Raw genomic sequence first — 14,562 nt, forward strand, 5'->3', positions numbered from 1 at the left:
ATGCTCTTCCAGAGGAACCAGGTTCAAGACCCAGAACCCCTATTAAGTGATTTATAACCATATATCCTCTAGTTCCAGGAGATTCAACACCGTTGGCCTCTCAATGAACACACAAACCTCTACACACATGCCTACACACACATATGCACATAATTAAAAATAATTTTAAAAGCTAGGCTGTGATGGTGCATGCCTTTAATCCCAGCACTCGAGAAGCAGAGGCAGATAGATCTCTGTGAGTTAGAGGCCAGCCTGTTCTACATAATGAGTTCAATGACAACCAGGATTACATAGAGACAGTCTCAAAAAAACCAAACGAAAACAATAATAATAATAATAATAATAATAATAATAATAAATTTTTAAATTATGAAACAAAAGAGTTCTGGACCAGTTTGAGGTACATAGTTCAAAGGCAATATGCTTTCTACAATGATACCAATAAGTGTACAAATCCAGAGGTGTGTAGCCCAGTGACAGAATACTTGTCCTTGCCCAGCATACACAAGGATAAGATCCCTCCTATCAGTAAATAAGTGGGTTATGATGTGGGATTCCCCTCTGTGAATACCATTGGTTAATAAAGAAACTGGCTTGGCCTGACAGGGTAGAACAGAGTTAGGCAAGGAAAACTAAACTGAATGCTGGGAGAAGGAAGGCGGAGTTTAGGAGAAGCCATAGAGCCCACTCCTAGAGACAGACAAGCTGAAACCTTGCCGGTAAGCCACAAACCTTGTAATAAAATATAAAATAATGAAGATGGGTTAATTTAGATATAAGAGCTAGCTAGCAATATGCTTAAGTAATTGGTCAAACAGTGATTTAATTAATACAGCTTCTGTGTGGTTATTTTGGGAGTCTGGGCAGCTGGGAAACAAACAAGCGGAGGGCGGCCGGGAATCAACAAGTGGGCCCCTACAACAAATGTATTCACAAACACCCACTAAACTCTTATGCACACAGCTTTTCACCACTAAATAAATAAATAAATAAATGAAGGTTTTGCTTATTTCTTTGTTCCCAACCTTTTTAAATTAAAGTAGCTAAACCACAAATAACCTACAGAACATTAACAGGAAAATCCTGCCCAAAACATAACTTATGGAAAATGGTATGTATGTTTATACTTACTCAAATCATCTGATGTATCTTCAATTCCTGAAGCACTGTCATCAGAATCACCAATATTATCTGTCTGTGCCTGTTGCCTCTGAGATGGCAATAAGTTTTCAGGAGTTGATTTTTCTCCCTGTAGAGCTTCAGTATTCCTTTTGTCCACAGAAACAAAGGAGCTTGTAAGTTTTTTCCCAGTCTGTTGTGATTCTGTCTGTTTCATATTTTCTTTCAACAGTAAACTGGATGCATTTTCTGGTTCTAACGGCGAGCTGGGTGTCTTTTGTAATTTCATCTGAGAAGTGGGTATATTTTCTTCTTTCTTCTGTGAATTAAGTGCTTTTTCTGTTGTTGCTGTTGTACAGGGTGTTTTTTCTGCCTTTACTGGTAAATTAGGTGACTTTGGTAATTTTTCTTGTTTTGCCTGTAAGCTAGGAGCCTTTTCTACTTTTGCCTGTGAAGATCCCTTCTGGGCTTTCATGGGTGAATTTGGTATCTTTTTCACTTTGCAATGACTCTGATCTCGAAGTGCTAACCCCAAATCTTTAGGGCCTGGAACACTGGCAGCATTTACTTTACATGATTTAACTTCTGTTTTTTCTATACAAATATCATTTTGCTTGTTTTTTTTACTACTATTCCTATTCAGAGAGCTGGTCCCAATTTCTGTTACGGACTTATCATTTCTAGGCTTCAAGGTTTGATTAGCTATAATTTTAACTGCTTTGCTTTCTTCACAAATAATATTCTTCTTTGGTTCATGATTTTCACTTTTAGAAGTTTTGGGCTCTTCCATTATTTGAAAATCTGGTTCTTTTCAATTGTAATACTGTAAAATGGCAGATCTCAGGTATATGAACTGCTCCAAACTAGTTTAGGCAAGCAAACTATAGGAATTAAAATAAAAACAAAATCTGTTATTTAAAATGCAAAAACAGTTTGTCATTAGTCAATTTTAAAATGTATTCTCAAAACTAAAACATTTTTCAGAAAGCTATACGAAAAGGGTTTAAATCCTCATTATCCGAAGGCAGAGGCAGGGTGAACTCGAAGGCCAGCCTAGTCTACATATCAGTTCAAGGCCACAAAAGACTACAGAGTGAGAGTGTCTCAAAGAACAAATGAAAACAAAAACAGGATTTTTACAAAAACAAAGTTGCTTTCTATTGCCTAATGAGAATTTCCACTAATAAATAAGTAAATATTTCCACAAAAATAAAACCTGACCAGTCAGTGGTGGCACTCGCCTTTAAATTTCAGTACTCACTAGATGGGATCTCTTAAGAGTTCAAGGCCAGCCTGGTCTACAAAGCAACAGAAAAATCAAACCAGAAAAGTCCTCTATATGACCAGGAAGTGGAGTTACAACTGGGCAGTGATAGCGCATGCCTTTAATCCCAGTTCTCTGGGGGCAGATCTCCATGAGTTGGAGGCCAGCCTGGTCTACATGAGCGAGTTCCAGGACAACCACGGTGGTTACACAGAGAAATCCTGTCTGGAGAAACTAAAATAAAGCTGGGCAGTGGTGGTGCATGCCTTTAATCCCAGAACTCAGAAGGCAGAGGCAAGCAGATATCTGTGAGTTCGAGGCCAGCCTGGTTTACAGAGCAACTTTCAGGATAAACTCCAAAACTACAAAGAAACCCTGTCTCCAAAAGACAAAAAAAAAAAAAAAATGCATAATATAATGATTTATTAACTTTGAATTTTCTTTTCTTTCTTTTTTTTATATATTTATTTATTTGTTATGTATACAATATTCTGTCTGTGTGTATGACTGCAGGTCAGAAGAGGGCACCAGACCTCATTACAGATGGTTGTGAGCCACCATGTGGTTGCCGGGAATTGAACTCAGGACCTTTGGAAGAGCAGGCAAAGCTCTTAACCACTGAGCCATCTCTGCAGCCCCCAACTTTGAATTTTCGCTAATGAGAAAGGAACAACAGCTGCAGAGAGACACTGGATAGTAGAAAAAACTATGGAATTAATCAACAATATACTTTAAAGATGTACTGACCTCACAATGGAACCCAGAATATGTGTTACATAGGGGAAGGGGTTTTGCTTTTGTTTGCATAGAAGAAAAGCTATGGATACCATCAAAATTGATGAAGATCTGATTTGAACAAGAGGCACCTCTTAATTAGAAGAGATGATAGTTCATCAAGCAGTATGGCCATTTAAACCAACCTATAAAACTAACAAATGCTTTTTATTTGATCAGATACAACTTGCCCAAAGTGAATCTACCCAAAATTAGGGTTGGAGAAAGGTTTTGTTTCTGTTTTTTCAGGAGAATAAATGCATCCAGTGAAGGTATCTGAAGACTACTGGACAAATGAGACATCTAAAGAAAAAGGACAAATCATCCAGAAAAAAAAAAAATGTCTCAAGAAAAATAGTAAATTGGTCTATAAGTATACCACATTTCCAACAGGATAAAATTTCATAAATCTCCCCAAATGTTTGTTTCTGTCGTTCTCTACAGACATATAATGCAAATGATCTTTTTGTAGTCCCAAATCCAATTAAAGATTAAAGCTGACTTTGGAGTTGGAGCATGGCTCTCTCCTTCTCTAAACTGAAGCGTGCCTATTAAAGTAAAATTCAAAACCTCAGTCTCATGTCAGAAGAGCTACCTGATATGGGACAGGAGAAAAACAAATATTTTACTGCCACTAATCCTATAATCCTCTGGTTTTATATTGACTCTTTAACAGCTTTTTTTTTTCTGGTTTTTCGAGACAGGGTCTCTCTGTAGCTTTTGGTGCCTGTCCTGGAACTAGCTCTTGTAGACCAGGCTGGCCTCGAACTCCCAGAGATCCGCCTGCCTCTGCCTCCCGAGTGCTGGGATTAAAGGCGTGCGCCACCACCGCCTGGCCAACAGCTTTTCTTAAGGTGTAAGTTTTATAAGATTTATATGTTTGTGTGTGTGTGTATTTTAAACTTTTTGTTATGATATTAAAGGTCACAGAGTACTAACTAATTCTTGAAAAAGATTTCATTTACCTTCCTGTCCATGATTTCGGGTTTGGGTCTCTATCAATTTTCTGTAGTGAACCATGAGCATGCCTAACAGCTACCTTTAAAGTCTCCAAAAGTAGGATTGGTGTCCCACAATGACAATTCCTCCATAACTATGATAACACCACTAAGCTGAAAAACACCACCTAAAAGATCAGCTTTGGACTACAAACTACTCAGAACAATTTTGAGGTCCCTGGCTGAGATGATCCAGCCTCACTGACTACTCTAGCCAGGACTTGAGACAGGACCTGCACTTTCCCATTACGCAGAGACTGGACAACAAATGATACAGCTACCTCTCCCAGGACTTGACAACCCAATTTTTTTTCAGGATCCCCTAAAGGTACCACTACCCCCAGACAGCAGGAAGTAAATTTAAGAATATGACGCCCGGGGCTGGAGAGATGGCTCAGAGGTTAAGAGCGCTGGCTGCTCTTCCAGAGGTCCTGAGTTCAATTCCCAGCAACCACATGGTGGCTCACAACGATCTATGATGAAATCTGGTGCCCTCTTCTGGTGTGCAGGCATACATGCAGGCAGAATGCTGTATACATAATAAATCTTTTTTTTTAATTTATTTATTATGCATACAATATTCTGTCTGTGTGTATGTCTGTAGGCCAGAAGAAGGAATCAGACCTCATTACAGATGGTTGTGAGCCACCATGTGGTTGCCGGGAATTGAACTCAGGACCTTTGGAAGAGCAGGCAATGCTCTTAACCACTGAGCCATCTCTCCAGCCCTACATTATTTTGTGTATGTGTGAGTGTGTGTAGTATGTGTGTGTGTGCTGATGCCATGGACCTGGAATTTCAGGTGGTTGTGAACCCACTGATATGGGTCATTGGAACTGAACTTGAGTGCCCCAGAACAGCAAACTCTTAACCTCTAGGCCATCTCTCCAGTCCCAGGAATTGGGTATTTATTTATTTATTTATTTATTTATTTATTTATTTATTTAATTTTCTGGTTGACTGTTGTTTTTTTTTTCCAATACAGGGTTTCTCTATATAGTTCTGGTTATACTGACTCACTATATAGACCAGGTTGGCCTTGAACTCAGAGAGCCACCTGCCTCTCAAGTGCTGGTATTAAAGGCGTGCACCACCATCACCCAGCTGAACTGGGTTTTTAAAAAGTGAAGATTATGGTACTATAAATATATCAAGAAAAGGGGGGGCACATTCTATTAGCCATCAGAGCACAGAATTTCACATATTATGTAGATAAACATATAGTTCAGTACAGATTAAAAAAAAAAAGGAAGAAAAAAATGCTCCAACCATATTATTACAAAATCAAGTTTGGGGGCTAGGCAAGATGACTTAAAGGGCAAATGTATTTGCTGCCAAGCCAAAGACCTGAGTTCAGTCCCATGGCCCCACATAATGGAAGTAGATCACCAACTCCCACAAGTTGTCCTCTGACTTCCACACATGCATTACCACAGGTACACACACAAAAAAAGTTTGTCTCAAAGACCCTTCACAAGATGTGTCCACAGTAACAGAATGATGGCTCAGCAGGTAAAGGTGTTTGCCACCAAGCCTGACAATCTGAGTTCAATCCCCAGAGCCCACATAGTTCTTGCTTTCTGCAAGAACTGATTCCCACAAGTTGTCCTCTAACCTACACCACATACATACACATACATACGCACGCGCACACACACACACACATATTAAAGCTGTTCAGGTATGAGGGGAGATACATAAATTTTAAAAAAAGATATGGGGCTGAAGTGATAGCTCAGTTTCCACCATCCATGCCCCATGGCTTATAACTGCCTGTAACTTGAGTTCCAGAAAATCTGAAGCCCTCTTGTGGCATACTCAGGTACCATGTATGTGCGCATACCCAGACACATACAAATTAAAAATAAAATAAACCTGCTGGGTATGGTAGTACATGCCTTTAAGCCCAGCATTCTAGAGACAGAGACAGGTGGATCTCTTGAGTTTGAGGTCAGGCTACATAGTGAGATCCTGTCTTGGAGGAGAGGGAAAGAGAAGAGAGGGGAAGGGAGAAGAGAAGAAAGAAAAATCAATCTTTTTTTAGTTTCCATAGTATGATTACCATTGAATACTCTATACGTGATGGGCACTTAATATTTAGTGAGTAGCTGATCTGAATAATCAAAATCATTTAAATTACAATGACTAACAGATAAAATTCAATTAGGTTTAGTTATTCTGTATAATTCATACTTTCTATACTTAGAAAATATTTTGAGACCCTGTGACTGTACAGAATACCCTCTACACACTACATCTGACACTCATAACATGGTGTACTGGTTGGGCACTCTGGCTCTAGGTCAGTCTCAGATCAAATCCCAACTCTACTGCAAACTAGGTGTGAGATTTTGTACTTAACTCTTTTACATCTCCTTTCCTCACCTGCAAATGAGATAAAAAGGTTGTTGTGAGAACTAAGTAAATCTTCTAAAATCTTGAGAGAGTAATATATACAAAGTACTATGAACTCTCTTACTCTATCTAGCGAGTATCAATTTAAAATTATGAGACTTAAGTAATTAATAGAAAATATTTGCTTTTTCCTTCAATTAAAAGGAACTAAACTCAAAAACGTACATATGCTTTACACTAACTTCTCCATGGTTTCTTAAAATTACGTGTGTGTGTGTGTGTGTGTATGTGTGTACACATACATGCATGTGCCACAGCACAAGAATGGAGCCAGAGGACAACTTTCAGGACTTGATTCTCCCTTTGTATCACATGTCTCCCAGGGATCATACTCAGGTTGTCAGAATTGGAAGTAAAGGCCTTTACCCACTGAACCATCCCACCAGCCTTCCCTAAACATTTTTAAGTACAAGATGTTTTGTATAGAGTTGGTCTTTGCTCATTTTTATTGGTGAACACTAAGCTTATATAGTTTTCCTCTTTCCAACTAACTCACATTTCCCAGTGTGTCCTAACCTACTGCTTTCTAGTGCTAAATTGAAAAACTTTGTTTACCCAAGTCAAAAGAATAAAAAACTTCCTTTTAGGTCATAGACTCTATTAATAAGGAAGCCAAATTGGGGGGAAAAAACCCCACTGGAGTAGAAGTCAGAAAACATTTCTAATCACAGCTCAAACATTAGCTCACATAGTGAGCTCAATTACAAGATTTAAAGCTTTTTTCAAAACATGTCTTAGTACAGAGTACAAACAGAAATGTTTGTTAAAGTAAATGACTGAATGAATAAATATCAACCTTAGGCATTTTTTCTTTTATACTGAGAAACAACTCACTAGATCCGACAGCAAATGACATATACATATGAGGAATAAAGGCCCACTCTGAAATTTGTTGCTCCATGCTCTTCAGCAAATAACTCAAGTTCTGTGAGTCATAATTCCTCATTATAAACAGGTCGTAGGTAAGCAAGTGAAAAAGGTGCACACAGTCTTAGAACAGTACCTAGAAAGAATAAGGAGTCTAATAACTTTTTCTCTCCTTCAATGCACAGAATTATGGACACACGGTGTGAAATTTGTTCAAACTATTAATTCAAAAGAAAAATTTGAATTGTTAATATCTACATTTAAGTACCTGTCTTTTTTGGGAGGATTGAAGAAGCACTTGGAGACATGCTGGTTTTAAAACTTCCCTGAATTATGTGATAAGCTAGAATTCTAGATCTAAAACAACTTATTCAGAGGAATGTAAGCTTTCCTAAGTCCTCTGTTACTTTTTTTAAAATCTACATACCCTACTTTGAACTACAACCTACAGTGTCTCTTCTTTTGTCTGTTTTAGATCTTCACAGAACTGTTTAATCTTTTTGTGCATGGTTGGGTGTTATACTGGAGGTTAAGTATAGGCCTTCATACATACACCAGGAAAGTGTTCTACCACTAAGCTCCTATTTTTTTGTTTTTTAAGAACATACTTCTAACTACAGATGAGAGCAATTTCTTAACATTATTTTATTAATTAAAACATTTACAAGTTTATCTGGAAAGGAAAACATCTAACTTAATTCTGCTACATTCAAATATTCACTTTTTTGTTTGTTTGTGGGTTTTTGTGGGTTTCTGTGGTTTGGGAATTTGGTTTGTTTGTTTTTGAAACTGCATCTCACTATGCCTCCCTGGCTGGCCTGGAACTCACTATGTAAACCAGGCTGCCCTCCAACCCACAGAGATCCACCTGCCTCTGCCTCCAAGCACTGGGATTAAATCATGCAACACCATACACAGCTAAAAATGGTGACAAAATTTATTAGAATCAATATTTACAGGTTATGTCTTTAATATTTTTTCAAAAATCCAATCTTTTCATAGTCAGTAAATTGAAAAACACTTATCTCTACCCACAGACCCTGACTTGACTCTATAAAGAACACAACATAATCACACTTATATATGTAAAGGTAATTTTGAGGTTAAAAAGGAAAGTTCTCTAGCTACTTTTACTAAAATGAACATGCTATGGGAGCAAATAAAAATCATCTTTAAGCACTTTCTTATTTAGGACCATTTATCATTGCAGTCATAAAGTTTCATTTTAACACCTCAATTTAAAAGGCAAGTGCTGGTCTAACTAAATTAACAGAATCAGATGTAACTTAGGGCTCGGGTTTACAAATCTGAAGTGCGTTTCTATGTGCCTGACAATACCTGTTGACTTTCTGTGGTTAGATGTTCACAGCACTTAAAACATGAAATGCCAATCACTTTCACTTCCACTTTTAGATTCTTTTAAGGAAGCTTTACTTTTTTTTTTCGTTTTTCTACACTAGTCAAATGAAACTATGCAAGAAGAACATTTTATCTAAGAGTTTTCAGTAACTTTCTTTTGTTTATAATAATTTTTTAAAGCAAGAAACAAACTTATTTTCCCCAACATATATGGTTTTTAATCCCTCTGTATAATTTGTTTATTAAAGCATCACAAAGCACACTGTATCCTTGTGAGTTGTCTTAAATAAAGCTATATAAAACAATATTCATAGTTTCACAGAGGTGTGACTAATCAGCAGTGGGATACACTGTGCACCGTATTTCTAAGGGGATGCACATGGGCTCTGAGTAAAGAAAATGTTAATGCATACAGACAACATTTTACTCAAACCTTTCCGCAATTCAAGGACTGAGAATGGCATTGTCTCTAAATTATCAGATCCACTTGGGATTATCCAATTGTATTAGCTAGTAGTTATTCCTTTTAAAACAAACAAGGTATGCTGTTTCACAAAGCGTTTTAAACTTCCTGCTGCAAGGACGGGAGAGGGGTAAGTCTACAGATATAAAAGGTTATATGACTTGGCTAATTACTAAATGCATGCTAACAGCTAACAATACACAATTCGAATTGCATTTCTGAACACGAAGATTACAAAAGATCGCAGAATGTCAAATGTTTAGGGAATGATTTTTTTATCAAAATAAAGAAAGACGGTATACTGGAACTAAGACCTCGCACAAGGTACAAGATTCGACCGATTTAAAGTTTGATATTCTTCTAAAAAAAAAATGTTTAACCAACGTTAAAAATAACAGTAATTGATCCCATTCAGGTACTGACTAGAAATCCCGCTGCTTCTTTGAGGTTTAACCACCTTGTTCTTTTGTAATCCTGATATCAAAAGGATCAGAAACCACTTGCGGAGGCGTGCGACACACTGGGGAAGTGCTGTCTGTTTACAAATACGAATCTCACAGTTACCCACGTCAAAAGCGCGCAGTACCACCATTCGACTGGGGGGTGGGGGACAGAGACGGCGGGCGAGCAGGAAACGAAATCCACACGAACCTACCCTGCCTTCTCCCTACAAGGACGAGCCCCCCCCGGGGGGGGTACTGTTGTGAGTGTGAGTGTGTGTGTGTTTACATGTGCGTATAGACATCTCTACAGGGTGAAAGAAAAGGCACACATTACAGAGACACACACAGGCTCTAAGACAAGGCTAGACCAATCCCGTTAACTCAGATCCTCCGAACCCGACTACAACAGGTTTCGGTGGCCGAACGGGCCCCCCAAAACCCTCCTCAGGCCGCCCAGGCCGCCTTCTCCACTTCCCTCCTTCCCTCAGCTTTCCCCTGGGACACTTGAAGCCCGATCGTGAGGAGGAGGAAGCGCCAAGCCCCGAGGGGGGCGGCGGAGTCGCGCTCCCGGGGACCCGACACCTGCGGGGCGCCGCACCTGAAGGGGACAAGCGGGGGTGGGGGGGGCTTCCCTAGCTCGGCCGAGCACACCCCCTCGGCAGCCCGCGCAGCGCGGCGGCCCGAAGCTCCGTACCTGCGAGGCCCGCGAGCTACAGGCGCGCGCGACGCCTCCTCATCGCAGAGGCTCCGGCTCCCCCTCCGCCTCCCGGTGCCGCCGCCGCCGCCGCCCCCGCCGCCGTCGCCGCCGCCGCCGATGGAGGCCAGGACACGACGAGCTCAGGACTCCACCGCCATGTCCGCCGCGCCGCGAACTGCATTGTGGGGGGGGAAGGGACGGGGAGGGGGAGGAGGAGGGAGCGAGAGAAAGAGGAGGACCCGCTGAGGGGAGGGGGCCGAGGGAGAGTGGCGCCGGGAAGAGGGGGGAGGGGAGCGGGAGGCGCTCGGCAGACTGGGGTCCCCGCGGGGATGGGAGGAGGAGATGGGCTCGGCAGCCCGGGAGCGGAGCCTCCTGGGGCTGGGTTCAGGGGCGCCCTCGTCTTCAGTTCTGGGGATCCCCCCCCCCCGCGGCACCCGTCAAAACTCGGCGGGGGAGGGGGAGGCTGGAGGGAGGGGCTACGCTCGGGGGCTCGTGGCGGTCGCCCGGAAACAATGGGGAGGGGAGTGGGGGGGAGATCGAGGTGGGAGGACGGCGCGCACACACCCGCGCTGAGGAGAGCGAGCGAGCGGGCGAGCGCCCGCGGGCTCTCGGTGGCGCCCCAGCTGGGGGCGGGCCCGGGAGGAGTGACAGGGTCGGAGCGGCCTGCCGGGAGAGGGTCTCGCGGTCCGGCACGCCGACGCCGGGGAGCGGCGCGAGGACGCCTGCGATCCCGGGGTCGCGTGCACCGTCGCGCCGCTCACGTCAGGCTCCCGGGCTGCAGGCGGCTCTGCTGAGGCCTCCGGGCGGGAAAAGGGGCTGGTCCTCTAGCAGTTCCCCGGGTGAAGGAGGGGGTGCTGGGGGGGGGGGGGAGGACGGGACAGACTATGCAGGCTCGGGCTTGTCACTGCTCGACTGCCCATGCCTTTTGAAGCCTTTGCAGTCATCCCTGGCTTCTGTGCACCGTCAGGGAGCTGGCGAGAGAAAGTCCCCCCCACCCCTTCACCCTTGCCACCAGCCCTGCTTTGCGTCACCTCAGGAATAACAAAGACGAGAGATGTTGAGAAACATTTCGAAAACCATGTCTTTAGTTTTAGGTGGGCATAGAAACAACTACCGCGAACGGCTTCCCCCTTTCTTTTTTTTTAATGTGTTAGGTTCCTGTCATTTAAATTTACACTTGTGAAAGACTTGAGAAGGCTTTGTTAGTTTATTTTAATGGCCCCAAGCCTCGCGATTATTTGACCAAGCTCCTACTTCACTCAGAGAGGGACAAATCACAAAACGGCAACCCTTGAGTTGGATATTTACTAGGCAGAAAAAGTGGACGACACCCTGAAACGTGGGGGTTTATAAAGGGAAGCGGCTATATCTTAAATGTTTACAAGACAATGACAAATTTTCTAATGACTGAGGCCAGAACAGCTCAGAGGCTACAGAGAGGCAATTGTCTCTGTAGTTCAACAACTTCTCACTGCATCCCAGAACTGAATACCTCTTACTTGATTTGTCCATCTGAATCCCCAAAGCTAATGAGTTTAGCGAGGAGAGACCAAGCATTGCCTGCTTAGTACTAGGTATTGAACTAGGGACTTCATACACCTAACCATCTAGTCTTCATACTGCTCCTGTGACGATAGCTGCTATTGCTTCCGTTTGCAGACGAGAGGACTAAGTTCTGGAAGTGCACTCCCCCGCCCGTGACTCTTCCAGACCCACAAGCATTGGATAGAATACAGGATTTCAAGTCAGCCCCTCCAGGTTTGGGCAGTTACCAACTGGATGACTTCAGATTAATAAAAGTCCAGATCTTTCTCACCTGGAACCTTTTTAAATGCGTCCGCGCTTCAGAGAGATAAGGAAAGGAACAGGAAGCCGGGCGGTGGTGGCGCACGCCTTTAATCCCAGCACTCGGGAGGCAGAGGCAGGCGGATCTCTGTGAGTTCGAGACCAGCCTGGTCTACAAGAGCTAGTTCCAGGACAGGCTCCAAAACCACAGAGAAACCCTGTCTCGAAAAACCAAAAAAAGAAAAAGGAACAGGAGAGGAAAACGACTTGGAAACCTAGTGTTACCTGTAGTGGCTTGTGTCTGGAGGATCACCAGTTCAAAGCCAGCATAGCGCCAGTCGGTAGTGGCATACACCTTTAATCCCAGCACTCGGGAGGCAGAGGCAGGTGGATCTCTGTGAATTTGAGGCCAGCCTGGTCTACACAGCGAGTTCCAGGACAGCTAAGGCTGTTATACAGAGAAAACAAAACAAAGTTATCTGTGTGATGGAGCGCATGTTTTTAATCCCAGGAGGGATAGAGAGAGAGACAGGGGAGGGTGGAGTGGATCTTTGAATTTGACGCCAGTCTGGGAGGGAGTTCCAGGCCAGTGGAATACTTGAGATCTTGTCTCAAAAGAAAAAAAGAGAGGTAGGGATCGGGCATATAGCAGCTCAATATAAGAGTGCCTGCCTAGTACGCTAAGGGCTCTTGAGTTTGATCCTCTGTACCAGAAAAAATAAATGATGAAAGCTTAAAGCTGATAGACACATTTAAAACGATTACCAACATGCTCCTCACTAATATTAATGTCCTTGGACCAAATTCAATTGAAAAAACATTTCCTGATTACTTAGTGTAAGCAAAACATAGTTCAGTGCCTAGACAAACCACCCACACTGCTGCTCAGAAAGCTCACAGTCCAGCAAGGAAGGCAGTGTTATTAACCTATAGTCAACAGATCATATGAACAAAGGGTTGGGCAAATCCAGAGGAGAATGTGATAAATTCCACGCAAGGAAGGCGTCAATGGAAAAGGTCGACCTTCAGGGACTACCTGTTTTGTACCAAAGACGTGTTGATGACTCAGAAGACAGCATTTAGTCTAGAGTAAGATATTGAGTCTAAAACAAAGACACAGCCAGCTGGGAGAGCGCCACACCTCTGCCCTTGTGCCTCCAGATAACACCCTTTCCCTATTTCTCAAGACCCAGCCCAACTCTTACTTAGTGTCGTTGGAGACAGGATTTCTGATAACTCAAGATGGCCTCCAGCTACTCATTGCTGAGGATAACGTTGAACTCCTGATTCTCCTCTAGAGCTTTAGGATTTCAGGCGTGTGCCACGAGAACCCTTTACCCTCATAACTTCCAGCAAGTGAACACACAAGCACTCCACTGGATGCTCTCTCTCCAATCTCCAAATCCCAAGAATTTTACCCGTCTGATACCAATGGATTGTAATCTTAGACACACATACTTCTATTTGTATTGCAGTACCTACATGCTTGTTGCGTTGAACATTTTGGCAATCATACTCCTGTTTACCATTACAACTAAACAGTTGAAGTACTCCAGCAAGACGAATGAGGAAACATAGGGTTTAATTAATGCCCACGTTCATAAATAAATTGCAGACACAACTAGAATACCAGTTTTACGTTCTTTGCTTTGAACTACAGATTACTGGAAAAAGGACAAGTCTCTAGCTGCCCCGTGAAAACACTCAAGAGACTCTCTCTGTAATACTTCCTAGAACAGTCCCACGGTTGTGCTTAAGGTTTTAAATGTAGACTTCCAATCTAGATGGCCCAGGAGCTCCAGCCATTTCATCCTAACAGGTGAACATTATTTGCAGCAAAAGTCCTCTTCTGTCTACCAAATGAGAAATACAGTTGCCTAATGGATCAATACTTGTGTGTATTCTCCTCTTAGATAATGGAACTATATGATTCAGCTTCTCTTACTAAAGTGACATAGCAGAAGTAGCTTAGTTATGAAGGAAAGAAGTTTAGGGCTTGGAGTGCAGTTCAGTATCAGACTGCTTGCCTAGTATGCTCAAAATCCCCATGTCTGCTCCCTATATCTGAGGGAGGAGGGGGTGATTTAGTTCACAATTTTGAGGTTCTAAGTTCAAGATCTGATGATGATTTGAGCCTCTGATGAGGATGGGAAATGGTGTCACTTCATAGCAGAAAACTATATAAAAGAACAGGTTGTCATATCTTCAACCAGGAATGGGGCTTGGCTCAGGGATTTATCAGAGCCCTCTCAGGAAAAACTACTTCCTTTAATTCGAATAATCTTTCATTAGACCCATCCTCCTTTTCAAATTAATTTATTGGGGGTGACAGGGCAGGAAATGCATAGGCACATAGGCAGACCTATGTGCATGCATGC

At 42.5% G+C, this 14,562-nt stretch overlaps 1 protein-coding gene across 7 annotated transcripts in view; it reads right to left on the reverse strand.

Annotated features, from left to right (window-relative positions):
* The window catches only part of Tut4 (terminal uridylyl transferase 4), a 93,354-nt gene extending 82,715 nt beyond the window's left edge, over positions 1-10,639 (reverse strand). For 4 of the 7 annotated variants that reach the window (XM_057785059.1, XM_057785058.1, XM_057785055.1 and 1 more), the window contains exons 1-2: positions 10,397-10,638; positions 1,132-2,000 (exon numbers count right to left, since the gene is read on the reverse strand). In XM_057785059.1, the coding sequence (XP_057641042.1) occupies positions 1,132-1,909 (778 nt within the window). In that variant the 5' untranslated portion in view covers positions 1,910-2,000; positions 10,397-10,638. Of the gene's footprint in view, positions 1-1,131; positions 2,001-10,396 lie in introns of all 7 variants that reach the window. The other 3 variants (XM_057785060.1, XM_057785056.1, XM_057785054.1) reach the window with 1 other exon arrangement.
* Between the last annotated feature and the right edge of the window lie 3,923 nt (positions 10,640-14,562).

Source organism: Chionomys nivalis, chromosome 11, assembly GCF_950005125.1.
Source record: "Chionomys nivalis chromosome 11, mChiNiv1.1, whole genome shotgun sequence".
Classification (NCBI taxonomy): Eukaryota; Metazoa; Chordata; class Mammalia; order Rodentia; family Cricetidae; genus Chionomys; species Chionomys nivalis.